The sequence below is a fragment of the Trichosurus vulpecula genome, chromosome 2 (genome assembly GCF_011100635.1).
Source record: "Trichosurus vulpecula isolate mTriVul1 chromosome 2, mTriVul1.pri, whole genome shotgun sequence".
Taxonomy (NCBI): domain Eukaryota; kingdom Metazoa; phylum Chordata; class Mammalia; order Diprotodontia; family Phalangeridae; genus Trichosurus; species Trichosurus vulpecula.
The window spans coordinates 367,804,287-367,830,031 of record NC_050574.1 but is presented as its reverse complement, the minus strand read 5'-3'; the positions used below and the strand labels follow the sequence as shown (position 1 = coordinate 367,830,031).

The 25,745-nt window shown below is 40.2% G+C and overlaps 2 protein-coding genes across 13 annotated transcripts in view; one reads left to right on the top strand and one right to left on the bottom strand.

The window, feature by feature from the left end:
• The window catches only part of SON (SON DNA and RNA binding protein), a 35,161-nt gene extending 12,142 nt beyond the window's left edge, over positions 1-23,019 (bottom strand). For 4 of the 9 annotated variants that reach the window (XM_036744703.1, XM_036744700.1, XM_036744704.1 and 1 more), the window contains exons 1-7: positions 22,873-23,018; positions 20,071-20,237; positions 11,923-18,237; positions 10,590-10,750; positions 8,732-8,878; positions 8,303-8,491; positions 609-719 (exon numbers count right to left, since the gene is read on the bottom strand). In XM_036744703.1, the coding sequence (XP_036600598.1) occupies positions 609-719; positions 8,303-8,491; positions 8,732-8,878; positions 10,590-10,750; positions 11,923-18,237; positions 20,071-20,237; positions 22,873-22,949 (7,167 nt within the window). In that variant the 5' untranslated portion in view covers positions 22,950-23,018. Of the gene's footprint in view, positions 1-608; positions 720-7,403; positions 8,200-8,302; positions 8,492-8,731; positions 8,879-9,046; positions 10,358-10,589; positions 10,751-11,922; positions 18,238-20,070; positions 20,238-22,872 lie in introns of those variants that run through there. The other 5 variants (XR_005009575.1, XM_036744707.1, XM_036744702.1 and 2 more) reach the window with 4 other exon arrangements.
• Positions 23,020-23,173: 154 nt separating this feature from the next.
• Positions 23,174-25,745, top strand: part of GART (phosphoribosylglycinamide formyltransferase, phosphoribosylglycinamide synthetase, phosphoribosylaminoimidazole synthetase) — a 40,633-nt gene continuing 38,061 nt past the window's right edge. Inside the window, exons 1-2 of one of the 4 annotated variants that reach the window (XM_036744795.1) lie at positions 23,174-23,286; positions 24,119-24,184. The gene's annotated coding sequence lies outside the window, so the exon portion shown is untranslated. The other 3 variants (XM_036744794.1, XM_036744792.1, XM_036744793.1) reach the window with 3 other exon arrangements.

Here is a 25,745-nt window from a genome sequence, read left to right as displayed (position 1 = left end):
TCAGCTAACTTATTTTGAAACAAGATCTCTCCCTCTTGCATTTATCACCTAAATGTATTTTAAAACATTAATTTTTCTATTTTAAAAAACAGGCACCTTGTACCTGATCAATCTGGAAAAATATAGAAATAAAAATTAAAAAGCAAAGAGAGCTAATGCTTAAAACAGTTATAAATTTAAGTAAGTTTCCATTCCTAATATTTCACTAAATAACAAAATTAAAAAAAAAAAAAGAAAAGTTTGGGTTCTAAAAATTTCTGTCCCCAAATGCAAACATTAGACTAAGTATGACTTGCTTACAAGGAGATTCACACATTTACAGCCTAATCAAGTCTCTTCTCTTCAAATCCTTGAACAAGTACTTGCTCCAAAATAATATTTTTATCTATTTCTACAATGAAAAGGCAAGGGAACCACTGCTGTAGTCATCAGGATGATTAGATTCAAAAATTGTTTCACCTAAAATAGCTAGCTCGTTAAGATAAATGAATTATTCCACTTTCTAGATAACCAAGTCACTCTATTTCAACTGTATATCCTAAATATAACATAGGTTAAAACATGTCCCCTATGACTAGAAATTTGAATTACTTTAGACTGCTACATACCCGTTCTTGTGCTCGATTTAACATGCTCATGGCTTCAAGGTCAAATGCATTTTCACTAAGTCTCTTCTGAGCAAGTGCTCGCTCACTCATTGCTGTAGAGATGTCCACAGGCTAAGGAAGAAAAAAAAAGATTTCAAATTATCATGACCAAAAAAAGGGTATGTTACATACCAACTTATGCCCTTAGTTGTTATAAACCAAAATTTTAAAAACACAGGAAGGAAAGCATTACTAATACCTTATATTTGCACAGTGCTTGACAGTTTCCAAAGTGTTTCTGCATACAATATTCTCATTAGCTCTTACAATAAACCAGTGAAGTAAACAGGGAAGGTATTATGAACTACTTTCCTTTTTTATAAAAAACAAGAAAAATTGAAACATGGTGTTCCTCAAGTGACAGAATTACACTGCTAATAAAGTGGTGGGACTAGAATATAGGTCTTCTATCTCCCACTCTAGTGTAATTCCCACTGTATCATATTGCCTCCATGAAGAACTGCTACAAAATTTAAATATCAATTCATCCCTTTAAACAAATAAAATTTTTTTCTTGTATTCAATTTACTTTTATTCAAATTTATTTTTATTTTGTAATGAGATACCTTGACTAACAATTGCCTTAAAAAGGCCAAAAGTTTGAAAAGTAAAAGACAAAAGATATTACGACTTTAATCTTCCTTTCAATCAATCATTAACCCAAATCTTTTCACCTTGTTTCAAGGTGACCTGGTAAACTCAGTTTCTCAAAAAATTGCTTCTTAACCCCATTATAATCCAATAGCTACAATTGAATATGACCTCAAAACACTATGGTATAATGGGAATAACAGATTTGAAAATGGGGGTGCTGGGATCAATTCTTGGCTCTGCAATGAATAGCTAGGAAACCATATTCATATCAATTAACCTCCCTGAGCCTCAGTTTACTCATTTGTAAAATTAAAGCAATGGATTACATATTTATCTAAGTTTTATTCCAGCTTTAAACCTGATGAATACATTTAATTCCAATTTATATGAATTTGTTCATATAAAATGAAACCTTTGGAAAGATCCAGCATTTTAAAAGTCCTTATGACATGTATAAATGATGTATTAAAGAATTTATGCAAATGGGGACAGATTCTTTAAGCTAATGAAGAGTAAGTAAGTTTTTGTTTTAGAGGGCCAAGCATCTGAAAACACTCTGAAATAGCAAGAAGAAAATAATTTAGGACATGTACATATAAAAACTAAATGAACCAAATTACTATTTATTAAATGTGCCAATTTATGGCAATCCACCTAATTCTCAGGATTTTCTTTTCTTAGGGGGTGGGGTAAAAAAATTACCACCTACATGCTCTACATATATATAATATATGTATATATAATATATATATGTATATATAATCTCATACTGTCTTATAATTTCTTAAAAATCCTAACCTGATTTGAGTTGAAATGCATATATCATAAAGAAACAATTACCAAATTACATTGACTAGAGGTGTTATAATTCAATTTCATACCAAGTGTAGATTTCTCCTATTCAAGATCTTTGATCTTATAAGATTTCATATTCAAGCATCAATTTGAACACCTCCACTTTTAGCAACAACAAAAAAAATTTGGGGGTATTCCAAAATAGTTACTTCTTAGGTCATTTTGTGTGTATGTGTGACCTTGGCCAAATTACTTCCTATCCCTAGGTCTGGTTCTTAACCTGTAAAACGAGAGGACTGGGTTCCAAGGCCTTTAAGATCCCTTGCAGCTAAGATCCTATAATCCCACATTTCCCTACAGGACCTTAAGAACCAAAACAACCTAAGTGAATATGCACAAGCATTGTTTGAAGTGATTTTGGCAGGTAAGAACTTGGACCATTTCAAGTTTCTGATGGTTATTAATTTGCAGTTTAATCTTTTCTAGTCAATTCTAGTTAAGTTTCCAGTCTCTAACATTTCTTTTTATTCTGTAAAGCATATGCTAAAAAGAACCTCATTGCTGGGAGTTGTTTGTCAACTGTATTTCCTTAAAGATATGACAAAATTAATAAAACTAGCCAGTAATGTTGCTATGAAGAAATGTTATCGACAAATGAGGCAGATACCATTTCTACCCAAAATTAGGCAGAAGCAAAGTTGGATAGAGAAGCATGTTACATTGTGGTCTAGTAAATGAATTCATCTTGTGTTTAAGTCATCTTGTTCCTCTCTCTCTGTATACATACGTATATGTATTTCTTTTTCCAATTTTCACTACTTTGTACCTCTTTTTCATTTTTTGATGCAGGGATGTTAACATATTTCAGTAATAAAGAGTCCAAATGTTTCTTTCATCGTAATATTAAGTCACCTCCAAAAATCATTAAACATGTATTTGAGAGACCCCATTTTAAAAGCAAGTTCACTGTTAGTAGGATTTGTGTGAATTTGTTAAGACAGATCTTAAAATCATACAATTTTATTTAGTTTCTTCTTGATGCAACCCTAATAACATCTAGTGCTGTTTAACTTCAGCTTCATTACAAAACAGCATGTTGACTATTAACTCAGTACTCACCATTTTAGAGATTACAAGGAGACATCTTTAAAATAACATGAATCAGTACCACCTTGTAACCCTTTAGAGATATTGAAAGTTTGCCTCAAAAGCCCACTTCTCCTGCTTTTCAGGCTAGCTGGGACTACAAACAACAATGCACAAAAAAGCTTATTCAAATCTTTTTAGATGAGAGTACTGAATCACTTTAAGTGCCCACCCCAAATATCACAATGTTGATTCTAAAAAAAAATACAACTAAAAAACTTTATATCCTATATAAACTTAACATTTTAAAGGCAGCTCAGAAGCTAAAAAGTAATGTAAATATTCCAAATAATGCAAAAACCTACTCTCCAAAAAAAAAATTGATAGGAAATATAATTAACATCAACATTTTAATAAATATACTAAATCCTGAGGGATATAATTATTCCTATAAATCTTAAGTGTAACTTTGCTTAGTTTTCACAGTCAATTTTCTGAATTAGGACAACTCTAAAACTATTTAATATCATTATTATTATGAAGTGCCCATTCGTATACAATCATGTGCCAGACAGCAAAATAGCTCAAAATTCCAATTATACTCTCTAAGCACTTCTAAAAGCCCTGATATATGAATTTAGGGTACAGAATTTCAACTCCAGTTTTACCATAATCAATAACCACTGTCCATTAGGTAATCTCTTCATTTCATCAATAAAGGAGATTACTTCTAAACAAATGGCATGGAGGTTATTAATCTTAATTTGTATTACAGGCTCCATATTCATGACCTGAATTATTAACATTTGTTTACTTTTTCCCTGAAGAAATATATTTCTTTTTTAACTGAGCTACTGCTCAGTCAATTTATTCTATTTAATGTCAGTATAAGAAACTGTTCTATAATAGAGTAGAATAAAAATGAACCACTTTTCAAAGTCAGAAATAAGTTACTTTGATTAATATCTAATAGGGCACGAGGTAAAGGAAATTTTTAAAAATAAAAAAATTTATTATAGATACTAGAACACTAAGTGACATCTGCAATAAGAAACAGAAAATGAGGTCAGGAGCCAAAGAAATTATATCATGTTATAAAGAATTTTTGACTATCTTTCCTATGTTAATATGTGTAGATATATCCAGGAGGGAGGGGTTATTTGGAGTAGAAAATTCAGAATCTGCCCATAAGCCAAGTTCAAGTCACATCTGATACATACAAGAAGTTTTGTTTTTGTTTGTATACCCAGTACTTAGTACAGTGCCTGGCACATAGTACACGCTCAAAACTTTTTAACCTGATTTGTGTGATCATGGGCAAGTTACATTAACTTCTCAGTATTTTCACTGAGAAGTTTTAAAACTTATTATATAGCCATAAGAATATGTAAGTAATAAGACTATCTCATAAAAATCTAAGAATAATTTCTGATTTGCTCTGGGAGAGGGAGTTTGATCAGTTGGAATTGCTTTCATCAAGGAAATTATAAATTCAGACAAAAAAGTATCAAGAAAAGTAAAAATTTGGTGTTTAAATATTTGGTTATTAAATATTTGAGCCTCACATTAGTAATGTATACATCAAGGGAAACCTTGCTTATATGTAAAAATTAATTTCAACTATATAAAGTAACAGGAAAGGGGGAGAGAGATATTATAAAACTTTTATATTAATCTACATCTCACTTTTGTGTAAGATGTGTAAAGATGTAAGAGAACTAGAAAAGGTAAAGAAGAAATTAAGGTGAGATTTGCACACGCACACGCACACACACACACGCACGCACACACACACCCATCTGCCTCGAATAGAAGTGACTGCTAATCTTTAAATATTACAAAGTTCTAAGATTTGGCTCTACTGGAACATTTAGTTATTCTTGACTGCATAGGTGGTGGGGATGGGGAAGGGAACAAAGGAAACCCAAATTCAAGTGTATTTATGAAATATATTTGGCTAACACATTATAATTCTTTTAAGTTAACTTAAAAACTAGTCTCCTTGATTAGACACTTCTGTACCACAATATTTACAAATGTCAAGAAATAAATTACTCCTGGCTAAATATTGCATTATTACTGATTTAAGAAACTTTTCTTTTAAGCCTCTGAAGTAGTTTTTATTTGTTTTACCAAAAAACAAACCCCTTATTCTACAGTAATACATTTCTCAAACATTTATGACAATATGACCAAAATTATACAGTCCTCTGCTTCAGGTTCTTCATTTATAAAGATGATATTATTGACCCACTGTCAATAGATTATGGTTATTTTTTATAATAGTAGCGATGGTTTTATGTTGATCCATCCACATCTTTGTGCAGCCCCAACCAGGAGCAACAGTAGTACTCATTTGCAAAATAATTGGCTGGAGTGAGGGAATGCAGTTTGTGGCTACAGCACAGCAAAGCTACTTGGCTTATATGGAGAATGTATCTTTAACCTTCACGTAATACAACTGTATTTGGTATGTACAAAGTTCATTTCCTTTATTAAAATGAAAAGCTTCTTGACAAGTAATTTCTACTACCAAAAAAGATTTTGCTGCATTAACTCACTGAATTTTATTTCTGCCAAGTCATTTCAACTCCAAAAATGTAGCATTTAAAGAGTATTTCTCCCATAAATTTATCACTAGCTCCGCAATAAATGCAGTTCCCCTCAAAAATTCACAGGCTACTTCACAAATTTGATCATACTTAGTAGAATGAGCTATTGTTATTTCCATTTCTAAAATTTTCTTCTAGATGTTTAAAAAGACTATGTAACATATGTATTATGTGAATAACAGGTGAAAATTAAAAGAATTGATAAGTAAATCTTCACCCTTTCTCAAACTGTATACATTTTGGAATCATTTAATCTAAATTAACACCTAACCAACATTTTTGAGGTATTCTAAGTAGGTTATTCAAATATACAGGAGAACAGTTTCACATAGTCAGTCAACCAGATAATAGCTGAATTTCATGAAAAATATTTGTCATATATTTATCTAATCCTCCTAATAGGAAGCTAAAGGATTCAAAGGTAAATGACTTAAGTACCCTCACTTAAACAGCCTACTTTGCGGGTGGCAAACCCAAAGGAATAAGGGCTATGTTGCTCAGATCTGTTACTTCAAAAGAGGTGAAGGGTTGGGTAAGCGTGATCAGATTAGACTTTTGGTTTAAATTAATACACTTTCCTTTCAGTTGAATTAAGATTCACTAATTCACCAATGTTTTCTTCTGTCCGCTGTTAATGCTTGCAATCACATTAAAATATTCCATGGCAATTTAGGATCTTAGGAAACATCATTTGGAAAAACGTATTAATAGTTCTTCATTCAGCAGCAACACTTCCCACGTTAAAAAGTTTCCTGGCTATTCACATTAATTTTGAATGTGTTCCCCCATACATGTAAATGCCTAATTATATGCATTAAATTAATTTAATACAAGTGTTATGTTATCAGGAAACCTAAGTAAGTCTGAGGCTGTTCAGAATTCCCTATCTAGTTTTTTACATAATAAAGGAAGTCACTAGCAAATGTTAATCATGTCCCTTCTGAGAAATTTAAAACCTTCAGGTAACTTGATCTGGGTATTAAATGTTGCCATTAATTCATTAGCAGTTTCCAAACAAGGTAGAAAACAAAAAAAAAAAAGCTAATATGAAATAAGATGACAAGTTCCCAATTTTTTTTCTCTACTGGGGACATTCAGCATGTTTCAACTCTGTGGAACCACGAGCAGATGAGAATCCCCAAAGCAATTGTCAGCTGGTAAATAGAACTTTCAATGGCTAGTTATCATGCTTCCAGCTTCAATGCCTACAGCTTGCTGCATGTCAAAATGCAGGACTAAAAGTGCACAGTGAAAACGTTGCCTGTGAATTGACAGGCTAAAGGGAAAAAAATACTGCTATCAAAATGTTATTATGTTTCTGATTTGGGTTCTGTTCACTTTACAGTTTTAAAAATTGGATTTGTTTACTTATGACATTAAAGGTGTGGAGTGATAGAAGGTGGTCTCCGAAGGGGTATGGATCTATATAAAGGACAGGTCTCTCTGACCTATAGACGCCCAGACTGCAGGGACAGGAGGATGTGGGGAAACCAGCCCACCATTTTTACAGGGCATTGGAGAGCTAGTCCAGTCCACGGAGGTGTGTCCGGGCAATGGGGATAATGGGCAGAAGAAAGAAAAGGTGGTTGAGGGATCATCTGGGAGGTTCCCACCCCCCTACTGAATCTCCACCCTCCCCGATCCCCCAAGCGTGATTTTGCACAACAAGTTAAATAAAAGTAAACTGTTTATTAAAAGATACAGCAAAGGTACAGATACAGAGATACATACAAAGATACAGATATATATATATTTACATATATATACAGTCTTGCTGTTCTGATGTGCACTATAATGAGTAGCACATTATTTAGTCAGGCAGCATTTTAATGGGGGTTGTTTGGCATTATCACCGCATCATTTTGACAAGATACTACTAGAGCCACACAAGTATTTCCAAGTGTGGATTCCACTTCTCCAACTTTTAATAGTAGCAGAGAGGGGGAGAAGGGAATGGAGAAAGAGGCTGAGCATTAGGTTAAACACAAGAATAAAAAAGGGCCAGGGTGGTGCAGGGGAAGGGAAAATGAGGAAAAATAGAAGGGTATCTGACAAATAATCTGGAGGTACAATTAGGAACTTCATTTTTGGAAAATGGACTGTGTACCCAAGTTGCTTGTCAGCCTGCAAGGACCATTTCAAGTTTGATTCAAGTGTTCAACCTGAAGCTCAGCCTATCTCCCTTATTCCTTTACCCACTAAACTTGCTACCACCAAAATCTAGAGCTATAAAGCCTGGAAGCAAAACGGGAAGCTAAAGAAAAGTTGTACCGTGGGCTACCTCCCCATAAATGCAAGGAGGGCCCAATGTTGGGTAAGGACGTGACAACACTGTTCTCTGCAATTCGATGCTGTTCACTTTGTGGCGTGGTTCCACAAAGTGAATTGCATCGAGTTACTGTGAAATGAGTAGCTGCGGGTTGTCTCATCTGTCGTCTAACCCGGCCCTGCCGTTTAACCCGACCCTAAGAAGAGTGAAACAGAATCCAAATCAGATATAAAATAACAATAAAATGGCAGTTTTAGGTATTTTAAGAAAAAAAAGGGCAAAACGTTACTTTTACTTACCTCAGTAGGCAAATTGCTACTGAAGACATTATCATCGTCTTTGTTTTCTTCACCATTTTTCTCTACAGGAACCCATTCTCCATAAACACTATCTGCTTCCTTTTTTCTGTGTTGAGAGCCAGATGATACAGGAAATTCTTTTGTCAATGTTACCTGATTTTTCGGTGGAGTTGGTTTTGCAGCAGCGATCTAAGGAACAAAAAGAATGTTTCACAAATTAAGGTTTGATGTAACACCAAATTTGAATAACTGCCACATAATCTCTAGTGATATTCACTTAACATACATTCTCAGGCTTAAATTTTTTTTTTATTTCTCCTCAGCTAAATTTAAAAATACAATTTCTAAAATGGAATTGAACGCCAAATTATTTCAATATAAACTTCAAGTTACCAGCTTTTGACTTCTTATATCAATTGCAGTACTCACATTTAAGTTGAAAAAAATGGGTTTAGGTTCATTGAGTTTAAAGGGATGATGATAGAAAGGACGTTCTTCCTCCTCTTCATCCGAAACATGGGGCTTGTTCACTATAACATCATCATCTTCTTTACTTTGTGCAATCTGTTTGCATTTCTTAAAAAGTAAAAAAAAAACAAACAAAAGATAATCTTACACACCCTGTATACACAGACAACACATCCACTTCTTAATGGGACCAAAACCATGTAAAATAACTTTTAAAAGTACAAGTTTACATTTACAGACAGATGAGTTAGCTACTTAGCAGACTCTGGCCAGTCAGTCAGTCAACAACATTTATTGAGCACCTACTGTGTGCAGAGCACTGTACTGGGTACTGTCAGGGAGATACAAAAAGTAAAAGACATGGTCCCTGCCCTCAAGGAGCTTACAATCTAGATCAAAAGACAGAATACATACACATGAAATAACTGAAGAACGCTTTTACAGAGCAACACATTAACAAGTGCAAACTGATATAATACAAACTGAGTACATAAGTGCTGAGGGAATGCAGGCTAGAGTGAACAGAGTCGGGTGGGGTTAAATTACCAAGGAAGATCCCCTTAAAGGGGCTTAAAGCCAGATTGTGAAGGTGAGGGACACTGATCCAAGAGAAGAAGGAAAGGTAATTCTTAGGGGGTGGTTAGAACAAGATTCATAACACAGGAAAAATAAAGATGTCTGTTCATAACTGTAGAATAGGACTAGAAGGGGAGAAGGGAAAGTACTGACATTTTTTTCTCTGTGAATGTTTTATAGATCAAAGACTGAATGGGTTCCACCTTGCATACAAGTAGAGTTCAATTTTTTTTTTTAAAAAGGTAAAAAGGGCAGGGAGTTAGTGACAAGGTCTGATATATGAAGCAGACAAAGTCAATTCCTTCCTGAGAAGTTAGGTAAAGGCTCTGTTGCCTGGCTTAAAAAATGACAATGAAAATTTGGATGGACCTGTCTCTGTTTTCTCTATACAAGCACTAGAATTCTTCACATCCATTATCAATTTGAAAATATCACAAAAGGGGGCTCATTTAGCCAAAAGAACAAATTATATAAGGCTTGTGACCAAAAGAAACAGAAAGTATTGACAGTGGAGGGCTGGCATAAGGCTAGCCAATAACAAGTTTCAACATATGAAACAATGTGGTATTTTCTGGATCCTAGCAGCAATATTTCAGCGTTCTTAAAAAAAAAAAAACCCCACAAAACAAGCCTCAACTGAAAAGACCAAAGGAAAACAGTAAATATGCTTAATATATGTTACTGCCAAAACCCGAACCGCAGGAAGAACTGATAATGGCCGGCCATTATCGACAACGGCTGGTACCGAGCGGCCAAAACCCGAAATGTTGATGCGAAAGAAGTTCCTTTCAGGCAATGGCCGGCTATTCTCATTAATTTCCAAGCTCCGGTGGCAAAAGATCATTTCTGAAGATTGTCTGTGTCTTTGCGTATGTGTAGTACACTCGTGGCGGTCAGTGAACACGTCGTGAATGGAAACGAAACGGTAGGCGCGCTTCTGCGTGTTGCTCACTCAACACCTCCTCCATTCAAACGAAACGTCCCGCGCCTCAGTCAGTTTGGCTTCTAAAACTGGAAAGCAAAAGTAATGGGAAGTAACTTTTAGCTAGCGGAGCTTAGCCATCCCGGATAATGGCCTGCTAAACGGAGCTTCTGCCGCTGCCATGTCTGTATTTCGGGTTTTGGCTGCTCAGTGCCAGCCATTATCAGTTCAGCCCGCAATTTGGGTTTTGGCACGCTCCAGAGTCAACATCACTGAAATAATCAATTTTAAAAATTGGAGGCAAATTTTGAACTAGCTTACCTCAGTGAGCTCTTCTATTGTGGCTCCTCCTGACTTTTTAGCAACTTTCTCTTCTACTGTTGGTGGAGGTGCAGGTTTTAGGTTTGGCGGTAAAGGAACACCAGCCTTAGCACACATGGCAGCTGCATTAGCTTTGGCTATTTCAAGTAGTTGAGCCTTATCTGTAAGGACAGTAAAAATTTACAAGTAGTGTACTTTTCATATTATACAGTCAAAACAGTTGTAACTCTTCTAAAGATTAACAAGCAACAAGATTCTTGAACTTGGTTCTATGGAAATCTCTTTTCTAAAGGGGAAAATTATATCTATATTTCATTCACCTATTTTCTTCTATCCTAGTTTCCTTCCTCTACCAAACCAATTTAGAGATCCACAATCTACTGAAATGGAAAAAGGAGCTACACTTGCACGCTAGAATGACACATTATCAGTCAATGTTAAATACCATTGTGTTCCCTGTCTAAAACTGGAGATAGGATTTTAGCTCTTGTAGTGAATGCTCAAAGCAGGCCTGGTCCTCTTAATCCGAATTTACCAATGATATATAACCTTACTAACACCACCTACTAAAATGGTCCCACAAAAAATTAATTAATAATAGTTGCTGAACCTATAGTTTACATAGTACTTGTTAGGTAAATGATAAAGAATAGAATTTTAAATGGCATTCCAGGTTGCCTTGTGACAATATAAATTTGGAATATAAGAAGCTGGAAAAAGAGTCTGAGATTTGTATGTCTGTTTTGAAGCATTAAGGCCAACTCATCCCAACCCTTCCACTCCCCAAGGTTTAAATCTTTAGTCTCCAAGTTACCTTTTTCCTAATGCATTCCAAAAGCATATCAGGATGTTCGGTCCATGAATAAATTCATTTGCTACAGTACTAGGAACAGAAAGGTAGTAGAATAGGCTCTGCTACCCAGGAGCAAATACACTTAAAAGACTATGGCACAGTGGATAGAGGGACAGCCAGCCTTGGAGTCAAGATGGCCTGGGTTCAGGTCCTGACTAGCTGTCACTGAACCTCTGTGTACCCAAACTCTGAAACTCAGGTATGCTATTTACAACAGTGCTGAAGGCAGCTATCATGTCATATTCAATGACCTAAGACTACAGACCAGCTGACAGTTTTCCTAAGTGGAAAGAATTTCCATACCAGGAATTCCCCACACAGGTCCAGACTACCCCAACTCCCAAAAACTAAGCTACATAAAAAAAAAAGATAAAGCCATTATAAAATAACAAGTTGATGGACTAAAAAGCAATCACTCAAGTTGATTTTCAGTTTTCTACAATTCCAATCTTTTTTTTTTTTAATTAGAGACCCACTTACCCAAATCCGTGAGACGTTTAGGTGGTGACCTGCCTCTTTCAGATGATCTGGATCTTTTTCGGCGAATAGGAGATCTACTAAAACGCCTCCTCAAGGGTGTCCGTGATCGCCTTAGTCGAACCGGTGATATACTAAAGCTTCTCCGTCTTACCACAGATCTAGATCTTCTTCGACGGCTGGGGGTGCGGCTCCTACGGCTGGGGGTGCGGCTGCGGCGGCTAGGGGTACGGCTGCGGCGGCTTGGAGTACGGCTGCGGCGAACAGGAGAAATGCTAAAGCTCCTTCTTCTGACCACAGACCTAGACCTTCTTCGTCGACTAGGAGTATGACTTCTACTGCGACGACTAGGTGTACGACTTCGAGCTCTGGCTACTTTGCGATTATCTCTAGAACTAGATCTTTTCCTTTTTCTTTCCCTAGACTTGGACCTGTGTTTTGGAGACCTTTTACGTTTCTCTTTTGATAAAGAACGCCTTCCTCTTGATTTTGATCTTGACCTGCTGCTTCTCCTCCTACGCCTTGAACGTGATCGTGAACGCGTTTGGGATCGATGAGACTTAGACTTAGATGATCTCTTTCTTGCTCTTGAACGGGATTCACTTGTGCGTCTACGTGATTTGTGTTCTGAAGATTTAGACCGCTTACTTCGAGATCTTAATGAGGAATCTCTTTTCCTCTCTTTTTCACCTTTATCACGGCTTTTATTTTTTTTGCTCTTGTCATGTGTGTCCTTAACTTTAACAAAGATTTCATAATCATCCTTTTCTTCCGATGAAGACTCTGAAGCTCGTTCAGGTATGCTAATAACAACAGGGCTGGCAGTAGTTACTATGTCACGTTCAACTCCACTTACAGACAAAGGTCCCTCTATATCAGTCCTAAGGTTTGTGACACGTTCCATATCCTTGGGAAGTAAAGGTCGCACTAGATCAGCATCATTAAGATCACAAATGTTGGCAGCAAATACAGACTCATGTTCAGTATTTTTAGCAGAGAGTGGTGTCTCTTTCTCTGCTTCACTACTACCATCTTTATGGCTGATAGCAATTACTGCATCGTGTTCGCTTTCTTTCATAGGTAATGCTTCTGGATCACTCTTACCAGGTAGATTAGCAGACAATACATCACGGTGAATGTCATTAGCAGGCAAAGGTCCCTCAATATCAGCTTCACTACCACCACTAGGACTAGTTGAAATTACCATGTCATGTTCAATCTCTTGAGTAGGTAAAGGTCCCTCAATATCAGCCTTACTTACTGAGCTCGTAACAGATGCTGCATAAAGTTCAATCTCCTTAGTAGTTCCCTTTACATCAAGTTCATGAATATGGGAACTGGTGGTAGATACAGTTCCAACTATATTAGCTTCACTAGGGCAGGTGGTCAACCCTGTGTTATGATCAGTCTCACTGCCAGGCAAAAATTTCTCCATAACAACTTCACTAACAACAGGGCTAGCGGCAGAAACAGTGTTATGTTCTGTCTCTTTTGCAATTAAAGGACTATTTACATCCAAGAGTATATTTACATGGTGTATGCTTTCATAAGAATAACTCTCCAGTTGCCTTTTTTCACTATTTGCCTCTTCACTTGACTGAATAGCAATTTCCTGTGTGGTGGTCTGTTGACAAAGATTAGACTCAACAGATGAGGCTACATCTGTTCTTTTAATAACAGGCTCTGAAGTCATGATTGTAGACTCCATCATTGGTGTAGGCTCTGGAACCACTACAGTACCATCAGGCACTGTTGCAGTTGGCTCTAGGACTGTGGGTTCTGGCGTGGCCACCTCTATCACGGTTGGCTCCGGGAGTCCTGCAGTCAGCTCTGGGACCAGCATGGCAGACTCCTGAACCACCACTGTGGCTGGCTCCTGGAAAATCACCTCTGCTGGCCCCTGGACCATCACTTCTGTCAGCCCCTGGTCCACTACCTCTGTGGGACCCTGGCCTGCCACCTCTGCCGGCCCCTGGACTGCCACCTCTGCCGGCCCCTGGACTGCCACCTCTGCCGGCCCCTGGACTGCCACCTCTGCCGGCCCCTGGAAAGCCACCTCAGCCAGCCCCTGGAAAGTCACTTCTTCTGGCCCCTGGACTGCCACCTCAGCTGTCCCCTGGACCGCCATGTCCTCTGTCCCCTGGACCGCCACCTCAATTGACCCCTGGACCGCCACCTCAGTTGGCCCCTGGACCGCCACCTCAGCCAACCCTGTTACTGTCACCTCTGCCAGCTCTGGAATCACCGTCTCTGTTGGCTCTGGGACCATCACCTCTGTGGGCTCTGGGACTGCCACCTCTGAGGGCTCTGGGACTGCCACCTCAGTCAGATACATAATCTGTTCTGAGATAGGCCCAGATGTTAAAATAGGCTCAAAAGTTTCCACTGACTCCGTCACAACAGTAGGTTCAGTGGGTTCTGCAGTTAGTATAGCAGTCTCTGACACTGCACTGGGCCCAGAAGGTAGGACAGCTGCCTGTGGCCCTATAATAGCATGTTCTTGTATCATATGAGACTCTAAAGATGTTGATGTCATGGAAGATTCTGGCTCTGGTGGTGGCTCTGAAACAGCTACAGCAGGCTCTGATGTTAATACTGACGGCTCTGGAGCTCCCACAGAATAATCACTCATTGTAGACTCTGGAATCTCTGTCTGCATCACAGGAGGCTCAGGGGGCAAAGGTGGTTCTTCAGAGAGTAATGCTGTTCCAGCAGTAGCCCAGGTATTCTCAACAGGTAATGCTGACTGCTCAACAGGTAATGATGGTCCCTCAGGGGGCTCCTCAGGAGGTAACGGTGGTGTCATGGGGGGCTCCTCTGGTGGCAAAGGCGGCATGGTAGGGGGCTCCTCAGGAGGCAAGGGTGGTACCATATAAGCCTCAGTATATGAATCTGTATAGGAATCTGCATAGGAATCAGCAGTCATAGACATCATTGAGCGGTCAGCAGTATAAGATGACATCATCGACCGGTCAGAATAGGATGACATCATGGAACGGTCAGAATAGGACGACATCATGGAACGGTCAGCACCCATGGACATCATTGACCTCTCAGCCATTGGAGACATCATGGAGCGCTCATAAGCCATCATAGAACGCTCATAGGCTGACATCATAGAGCGCTCAGCCATGGGAGACATCATAGAGCGCTCGTAAGCTGACATCATAGAGCGCTCATAGGCTGACATCATAGAGCGCTCAGCCATTGGTGACATCATAGAACGTTCATAAGACATCATAGAGCGCTCGGCAGCATAGGATGACATCATAGAGCGTTCAGCAGCATATGACATCATCATAGAGCGCCTGGATGCTAACATTAGTGGCCTAGGTGCTAATCTATAGGGCCTGGGTGCTATTCTATATGGCCTGGGTGCTATCCTATATGGCCTGGGTGACATTCTATAAGGGTCAGGAGCTAACCTATAGGGATCATGGCCTAACCTATAGGGGTCCTGTCCTAATCTGTAAGGGTCATGACCTAATCTGTAAGGGTCATGACCTAACCTGTAAGGATCCTGGGCTAACCTGTATGGATCTTGAGCTAACCTATAGGGATCAGGTGACTTGGGACCCAGCATAGAGGACTCTGGTGTACTAGATGCCAACATCTGGGCATCCATGGTGCTGGAGGCTAACATCTGGGAGTCCATGGTGCTAGTCGCTAACATCTGGGAGTCCATGGTACTGGAGGCTAACATCTGGGAGTCCATGGTGCTAGTCGCTAACATCTGGGAGTCCATGCTGCTAGTCGCTAACATCTGGGAGTCCATGGTGCTAGTCGCTAACATCTGGGAGTCCATGGTGCTAGTCGCTAACATCTGGGAGTCCATGGTGCTAGTCGCTAACATCTGGGAGTCCATGGTGCTAGTCGCTAACATCTGGGAGTCCATGGTGCTAGTCGCTAACATCTGGGAGTCCATGGTGCTAGTCGCTAACATCTGGGAGTCCATGCTGTTGGAAGCTAACATCTGGGATTCCATGCTGTTGGAAGCTAACATCTGGGATTCCATGCTGTTGGAGGCTAACATCTGGGAGTCCATGCTGTTGGAGGCTAACATCTGGGTGTCCATGGTGTTGGAGGCTAACATCTGGGAGTCCATGGTGTTGGAGGCTAACATCTGGGAGTCCATGGTGTTGGAAGCTAACATCTGGGAGTCCATGGTATTGGAAGTTAACATATGGGACTCAGGGGCCATCAGGGGATCCACTGATACTGTTACAGATGTCTCCCCCACTAATGTAGTAGGTAGCTCCTGTGCTACTGTACTGTATGATTCCAGCGCTGTCGTTGAAGGCACCTCCAGGGATTGTGAAACGGTCATCGTTGGCAGATCCGATGTTGTCATCACAGAATGACCTGACATTTCTAGCGCTACAGTTGCCACAGGCTGCCCTGGCAACTCTAGCGCTGCAGCTACTGTGGGTTGCCCTGATAGCTCTGATGCTACAGGCTGCCCCAGCAACTCCAGTGCCACAGTTGCCACAGGCTGCCCTAGTGCCCCAGACTGCCCCGGCAACTCCTGTGCCACAGTTGCTGAGGGCTGCCCTGGCAACTCTGACACCCCAGTCACCGAAGGCAGCCCCCGCAACTCTGGCACCTCAGGCTGCCCAGGCAACTCTGGTGCTGTTGTAGCCACAGGCTGCCCAGGCAACCCTGCTGCTGTTGTCACCTCAGGCTGCCCCGGCAACTCCAGCGCTGGCATCACTGTAGGCTGCTCCGGTTCTGCTGTCATCACAGGTTGTTCTGCCAATTCCAAAGCCACAGTCGCCACAGGCTGCCCAGGCAACTCCAATGCTGTTGTCACCACAGGCAGCCCAGGCAACTCTTGTGGCATTTCCAGCGCCATCGTGGGTTGCCTTGGCACCTCCTGAGGCAACTCCGTCACCATCGATGGTGCTGGAAGCCCAGGCAAATCCTGTGACAACTCAAGCACTGGGGTTGCTGAGGGCCCCGGCAACTCTGGTACACGTACCAGTGTCACAGGGGGCCCTGGCAACTCTGACACCAGTGACCCGGGGGGCCCCAGCAACTCCGGAACCTGCACCGGTGTTGCAGGGGGCCCCCGAAACTCCAGGACTGATGCCACAGGGGACCCTGGCACCTCCGGAACCGGTACCTCTGGCACCGGAATCACAGGGGGGCCCGGCACCTCTGGCACAGATGTCATGGAGGACCCTGGCAGCTCCGGCACTGATGTCACAGGGGGCCCCGGCAGCTCCAGCACCGATGTCACGGGGGGCCCTGGCAGCTCCGGTACCGACGTCGTGGAGGTTCTCGGCAGCTCCGGCATCGATGTCACGGCAGGCCCTGGGAACTCTGGCACTGGCGTCGTGGGGGGTCCTGGCAGCTCCGGCACTGGTGTTGTGGGGGGCCCAGGCATCTCTGGTAACGAGACTAAAGGTGGTTTGGGCAACTCCAATACCGTAGTTGTAGGAGGCTCCCCAGATAAGAATGGTATTGTTGTAGATTGCTCAGGCAACCTCAGAACTTCAGTTACAGATGACTCTGGCAACTCCAAAGCTGTCAGTGAGCTTGACCTATGATGGACCTCTGCAGGAGTCTCTGATGCTGTCACCACACAAGTTTCTGATAACTCTAGCAGTTTGGATGCTGGAGGCTCAAGCAAGGGGATCTTTGACTGCTCTGAAGATGGAATCTCCAAATGCTTCGACATAGATCTTGCATTGTATTCCGATGACACTGTCACATGTGCCTCAGATGACTTCAGCACTACTGTTGTAGTAGGCACTGGCATCACTGCAGGAGATTCCAACGTCTGTTTCACAGATGATTCCAGTGTTACAGCCACAGATGACTCTGGTCGTTCTAACGTGAAGGGTTCTGGGACTAATGCTGCCTGTAGTTCTGATAGTTCCCCAACTGAAGTTGGCTTCAGTGCTACTAAAGTATGTGGTTCTGATACCTCTACTGCCATTGTAGGAGGTTCCAGAGCTACTGCAGGGGATTCATTCAGTCCCAATGTCATTGTTGGTGACTTCAGCATTACTGCAGGGGGCTTAGGCAGCCCAAGTGCTCTGACAGGGTGTTCCAGCCCCATCACTGAGGGCTCTGAATCAAATTTCAAATAGGAATCAGACTCCAACCCTACATTCCCACCATGATGAGATTTCAGCTTTGACTCAGATTCTTCTGACTGTCTCTTGTATTTTTTCTCTTTCTCTTTTTCTTTCTTCTTTTTCTTCTTTTTATTTTTGTGTTTTTTATGTTTCTTTGATTTTTTGGTGGGAATTTCATCAGTAGGGTCTGTCTGTACAGATACACATCTACTTTTTCTGGAGGCCTCCTTTAAATCTAAAATAAAAAGAAATGACGTGAAATTTTTCAGATCTCTCTCAACACTGAGGTTTAAATAAATGTTACAAAATTAAAATTTACATATCAATCTGTAAAGAATTTTGTCTTAAATAACTTAAAGGTACAATAGAAAGTTCAACATTTCCTCAAATCAATTCTGTCTGAAAACTCTTCATTGGGAACAATTTCAGTAATATTCTCACCAATATTTAAAACATGACAGCAGGCCTTAGAATTTGCCACAAAATAAATGTCCATTCGCTGATTCTTTTAATGCTGCCAGTTATATATTAATACACATTTTTTTCCCAACTTATACCTTAAAAGATGCAAAGAGAAAGTACTAATATTAAGAAAATGATTATCCACATGGTATTAGCTTTATTTCCTAACAATGCACATCCACACAGAATTACATGTCTATTATATACATACATACATTAAGTATGATCATCAATAATAAATGCTGAGATGATTTAAAAATTAGTACCAAGAAAAGTAAAGCATTCAACATTCCATATAAATTAAGACCTTAGTAATAAAATCATACTCTCTAATACTAGAAAGACAAAGAACAATAAATGACACAAAATTAAAATAATAAAAATATGTTCATCCTATTATCGCTATTTCCTCTGCCTTATGGATTAAAAAACAAAAAACACAGAGTCAGTTGACACAGGTTGATCCTTTGAGTTATTCTTATGTTCCAATTCAAGTGTTAAAATGACCATTCTAAAATTAACAATTAATTTTTCAAAGAAAAATATTCCAAAGATGGCATTCAGAGGGAGAAACCTTCATAATCTTTAATGTTTAGTTCAATAAATTCACACTCAATTAAGTGCTAAAAGCAGGAAATTTATTAAATTTATAAGCAAATGGATTATACTACTTTATACTATCACAAACACCTGCATGCTCTTATCAAAATGTACAGGCTAGAAAAAAACAGAAAAAGAACTCAAACAGAAGTCAGACTGCGCTAAGACCTATGCATAAATTTTTTTTTATTTCAAGTACAATTAAGATTTGCCTGAGATGTAAAATTATTTTACTTTAATTTCTATGTTATTATGCCTATCCTAAATCCTAATTATCTGTTGCTTTATCCTTAAAAAAGATAATTTTTCAAATAGCTTAGATTCTTGATAAGATTCATGATTTGAATGTCTTAATTCTTATTCTAAAAATAATTCAGTATGGGTCAGTCATCAGATTGATACAGGACAGATGCTCAGTGGTGAGGTTGATTTCATGCTTTCCTGACTACCTCTTAACAAGAAGCAACTAGTATTGTCTGTTATATTAAATTTTTAAAAACACAAACTGGAAATAACCTGCCTTTCATCTTTTTTCTTCTCTTCGCCTCCCCCAGTCAGAACACACTTAAGATGATAACGTTCAAATCATTTAACCTACCTGTGCCTCAGGTTTTTCATTTCGAAAATGAGAGAATTTGACTATAGGATTCCAGCTATAAATCCTATCATCCTAGTATTAACTGGTATCATCAAGGTACCCTATTATGAAATTCAGACTAATTCAGACACTAAGGAACTACAAGAATTCAAATGAAGAAAAGTTCAGCTTCAGTAAGTATAAATAAAAACATAAAATCTTATTAGATTTTTCTGTAAAGTTTTAGGATTTTTTAAAAATATATTTTCAATTAATCAGAAAATTAAATTAATCTAAGAAATCTGGTTATAACAAAGGTTTCCTGTATAATGAAATATGCTCAAAGATACTGCTTTCTAAAGACCACTTAAGCTTCCTTTGAGATTTCTAGAGAAGGCTAATCCCTGACACAGATAACATTTACTTTACCTGGTTTATATCGCAATTCTGTGTCTAGGACCCCAGATAGCACTTCTTCTATCTTCTGCACTATTTCTTCATTTGGTAGGCTCCTTGCACAGGCAGCTGCATCACCTGACTGGTTTCCTTCAACAGGTGGGTTTGTTTCACCATTCAGCTGGCCTTCAACCCTGCCACTAATTCAAAAATAAAATTGCAAAATTCATTAACGCTCTGTATATCAATATACAATAAACCAGCACAAAATAACAGCCTATCAATAATTTGCTTAATTTCAGTGACTTTATTATCACATCTGACATATAAGATACACTGCCATCTTTTATAGTTTTTGTAAACATGTTCTTAAACCGTAGTAACTCTTCCTCAAATTTTATTAACTTCTAATCTACTTTAAATTCTAATTTTACAATATTATATTACCACAATTTTACAACAGTGCAAATCAAGTAAAATCCACCAAAACTAAAGTTTTCCAAGCTCATTTGTTTTGATACCGTCAGAAATCTAAGTAATTGGCAAAAAGGAAGAAAAAGCCTCATGAAAATACAAAAAAAAGCATGACCTAACATACACTACGAATATGTGAGCATAATGAAGGAAAAAAAAATCAGTATTTTTAGCCAATCCGTTTACATAGATATTACTGACCATCAACACAAGGAAGACACGAAAAAATTAGCAAAATACATACGAGGTAAAAATAAATCACATGCTGTCTTCTAGTTCAATAAACCTTCCATAAATGTGTAGAAAAATACTTTGGGTGATCTCTTGTATAAAAAAATGGCACAAAATATTAAAAATAAACCAATTAACTAGTGAGAATTCATTACACTTTAACCAATACCACTGTACACATTTAAAAAAGCACCCAAGTTCACACTTTCAAAATATAATTAAAATGATTAAAATCTTCCCTGTTTTAAATCTGAACAACTCTCCAGGCTAGTTATGGTTGTGTTCATTTGTCTGTAATATACCAAAAAATGAACCCATGTGTAAGTTCTTCCAATTCACATTTTAAAGAATATTTACTACAATTCTGATTCTGTTCCTTTCAACCAAATTAAGTATGTCTGATCTCGTCAGATCAAATTACCATATGCCTATAAAAATCTCAAAAAGTTTTTTTTTTTAAATTGCAATGGGAAATATAACCAAGGAGGCACACTGAAAACTATCACAGAGCAACTACCGTAATACTAATACAACTAATTTTGGCTAATTTAACAATGAAGTTAGTAGCACATATTCCAAAATCTATGCATATTTCCTTCAGAATTACACTAAGACAAGGAGAGACAAAAACATATTAGAAGAGGGGGAGAGGTGTGAAAGAGGCTAACTAATGTTCATAATTATGTTTTGTTTGGACTGATACTAAAATTAGCTTAAGTTTCCTCTAAGCACACCTTTAATGCTCAAAGTGTTGAGTGGTCCAGAAATTTGCTATACATAATCAACAAAGTGGACAATCTACAGGCACTTAACTGACTGTAATGAAATGAAATAGAATTACACTACACAAATTAACACCTTATGCAATTAAGTCTCAGAAATAAGCCTCATCTGAAATTTGTTCACTCAATATGACCAATACCTTGGCATCACCACACCTTTCCCGCCCCCCAACACAATCCAGCCCACTGCTCAATAAATGAGAATTAAGAATTTAATTTGGCTATTTAACTTACTCTTGGAAACTCAATTAAGACTACATTGTGACCAACAGACATGATCGAGGTGCTGGAGTTTAAAGACAGTGAATAGCCACGGAGAGAAAGTATAAGTGAAACTGTAACAAGTATTTAAGTTTCAGGAATTCTTGTTTCTATCTCCTTACTGTGAAAGGACCAAATAAGGTAGACAAGGCAGAAACACTAATGTAAAACCACTCAAAAACAATACCTCTTTACTATTTTCTTTTCTAAGTAGATTTTTTTTTTTTGCAAATTTCCTTTCCCCATATTTTTGGTGGGTAAAATGGGAACGTAAAGGACAATACTGGTTAGGGGATACTGCGTTAGTCAACTCAACTTTCCTTGTTATTTGAAGCCAGGACAGGAAAAAAACTGAAATTCAAAAGATAACTCCTCTACTCCCAACCTCCACACACACACACACACACACACACACACACACACACCAACAGTTTCAACCATCTCCCCCTTCAAACCCTGAGGAGCTAACCAACAAACAACTGAACAAATTTTAACTGCTTCCAACTCTTTTAAAAACAGGTTGGGAAACCAAAAGCCTCGATAATCCACAAACTGGACTGCAGGACCTTGAATAATCGAAAATTAGCAAGAATGAAATTTTAGGATTATACTATAAAAACGCCGTTATACACCCTTTCCGGGGCTAGGGACAGAATGGTGAAATCTCCTGAGACGAAGGCGGGGGGGGGGGGGGGGGGGGGACGACGAGGAGGTGGAAGAAGAGGAGGATCGGAGGAGGAACCTAGGCCCATCCCAAGGTGGACAACGGGGCCTGGAAGACGGAAGGGAAGAAGGTTACTTGGGAGAGAAAGGGAAGTCTACAAACGCAGCCCGTAGGTTGGGGGTTGGTGGGGGCGGGGGGAGGAGAGCGCCACGGAGCGAAAGACGAAAGCCCTCGCGCGCGAGAGAGAGGAAGGAAGGCAGGAGATGGGGGAGGGGGCGGGGGCCAGGAAATAGATCCCAGGCCCGGGCGAGGCTCCTGCAGGGCCTAGGCCAAAGGACGATGGCGGCTTCGGGGATATCGCGGTGGAACGCTGTATCGGTCCCAGTGGTCGGGTAAAGGCAGATGCGCCTGGGAACACGTTACCTGGAAAGCTCTTGCTGAATTTCCCGGAATTTACTGACCACGAAGGACCTGAAGATCTGCTCGATGTTTGTCGCCATGGCGGCCGCTCCGTTCTCTCAACTCCTCCTCCCAAGACCTCCAGGCTCCCAGCATGCGTCGGGAGTAGGCGCTACGGCCGGTTCCTTATCTCTCTTCCCTCATTGGCTCTTGCCGGTGCTCCGGGGAAGGCACGCTCTGCCACTGATCCAATCAGCGGGCACGTATTCGTTTTCTCGGGCCGTTCTTGCGAGACGAGGGCGGAACCGTTGACGTAAGCTCCAAGCTCGGGGCTGCGGCGGCCATGTTAGTGCCTGACGCAGGCGCCATTACAGGGCCAGTATCTGCGGGTGAATCCCGCCAACGTGAGCGGATTAGTCTTCAGCGTTCGGGCGGGAGGTGGGCTTATACTTTTGCGGTTTGGGTAGATTCAGGAGCATAACTATCCAGATGGGCGACTGGCGGCGAGGTGAGAACTAGCCAGTTTTCCCGCGGAGCCCGCGCACGCCTGAGGGGGGCGCCAAGTCCGGCTTTATTGCCGTCCCGGGAAGGACCCGCCTCTTCATCGCCTTCCTCCCAATGCTCGTGCAGTTCTGTGACCCTGGAAAATAGAGCCTTTCCTTCCCTCCGCCCCCGGCCCCTCCCCGCCCACCCGCGTCTAAATCCAACTCGATTTCTGAGCCCTTGGCTGCATAGTCCCTGTGGCTGGTGCCATCCTCTGCCCACCTCGGGAGCCCACAGACCCCGCGTCGAGGCGGTGTAACGCGGCGGGAAACCGCGCGTCCGTCATTACCCTCGCGAAATAACCGGCCGGCCCCGGCCTGCGAGCTCTCGGTGCTCTTTTCAAGGGATAAACTATTTACGGGTCCTCGGCGGCATAAGAGGTACCAGACCGAAGGGAAGGGAGGCAGAGTCGTAAGGAAGGTATCGTTACGTAACACGTGTGAACATGGTTCCCCAGGTCTGTGTCGAACCCACGGCCTTGGAATCTGCAAGGCCGGGAAGGGGCGTCTCCTGGACTGTCCGGCTTCTTGTCCTGTGCAGGGGGAAGAGGCCGACCTGGGCCCGCGGGCCTTCGGGGGAGGGGTCGTGATTTTTGTGTCCCCAGGCTTTGCCAGTAGCTGGGAATGTTACTACTGGGATGCCCGGTTATGAATTTATGAAAATAAATAAACGCCGAAAATGAGAAGGCTTCTTGAACTAAATGAATTTATTTCTTCCCCCGCCCCAGACTTCCCGCGGAGCAGAGGACCTTGGGCTTGTTCGTTTTGGCGCGTCTGAACTCTTGTTATAGCAAGTAGGTACGGGGGAGCTTTTGTATTTTTTTTTTTGCCTTGTATTACACATATAAAGGTCTTTACTCATTTAAGTTAGATTTCTATAATATTTTGTGGTTTATTAGCAAGAGGACACTGAAAGCTGTGGCAGTTGTAATTTATTTTAGGTACAATTTCTGTTATTTAATTCTGTGGGTTGGCCATGTGCATTTTCCTCAACCCTGAGACTGGCTGCATTTTTGGAGCATTTTTCTTGATATGTTCTTAAGATTGAATTAATTTCGTTTTTTAATCCTATGAGATTGGCCAAGGGCTTTTTCCCTTAAGCCTGCTACTAACAGAGATTTTTTTTTCCTTGATATGTGTTTCAAATAGAATTTAGTTTTTTCATTCTCTGGGGTTTACCATGTGCTTTTTCCTTAACACTGTGACTAAGGAGTGTTTTTCTTGAAATGTACTTTGGGTAAAAGCATTGTTTTTTTAATCCAGTGGGGTTGGCCACGTGCTTTTGGTTTTACCATGTGCCCAATGGAGGCTTGTTTTCCTAATCATTTACCACTCGTTTTTTAATATCTACAATGCCAGTGTTTAGGGACTTGATTTTTAATTAAAATATTCCTGCTCATGGTTCTGGTTTTGAATTTCTGATAGGCTACGTTTTTCCATCCATGCAAATGATTTTTTTTTTCAGTTTTTCAAAAACTTAATTGATCAGTTTCTTAATTTGGTTTTTCCTTATAGTCCAAAATGTTTCCAATAGGTGCTTTTGCTCTCTCATAGTATAAATTGGGAATTTTGAAAGTAGCCTTTATTTCTGCCTTGTAATATTTGCCAATTTCAGTGGACTGCAAGTCATACATGTAAACTGAACAGTACTGTATCTTATCTAAGAAAAAATGTAGGTCTATGAATTTTAAATATGAGAGAAATGAGGGTTACCTAGGTTTAGATGTCAAGTAAAGTTTTGCCCAAGGTCACACAGCTCCTAAAGTGTCTGAGGTTGAATTTGAACTCAGGTCTTCCTGACCTCTGTTTTCCAGACCCAGTGTTCTTATCCACTGAGCCATTTTAGCTACCCCTTAGTACCAGTTAGCATATCTAATTAGTTGCCAAGTCCTTTCAGGTCTACTCTAACACCTCTTCACTCATACCACAGCTACTCTACTTTAAGTCCTTATCAATTCTTGCTTAGACCATTGCACATAGTCTCAGGATGGGTCTTTTTGCCTCCAGCCTCCCCAATTTCCACTCCATCCTCTGTCAGATTGATATCCCTAAAGCATAGGTCTGCCCTTGTCATTCTTCTGCTCTAGAGTCCTTACTGGCTTCTTGTAACAATTTGGGCGTAGAGCCAAATCCTGCACCAGCCCCTTGGTTTTTATGACCCTTGAGCTAAGAATAGCTTCTAGCTTCTTAAATACATTTTAAAATGTAGCTGCCATTCTTAGCTCCCAGAAAGGGATGATCTCTTGCCTGTAGGATAAAATACAAACTCTTCTGTTTGGCCCTCCAGTTTATCTTTCCAGCCTGATTAAGCATTATTACCTTTCACTCCTCAAGTCTTAGCACGGGCTGTACCCC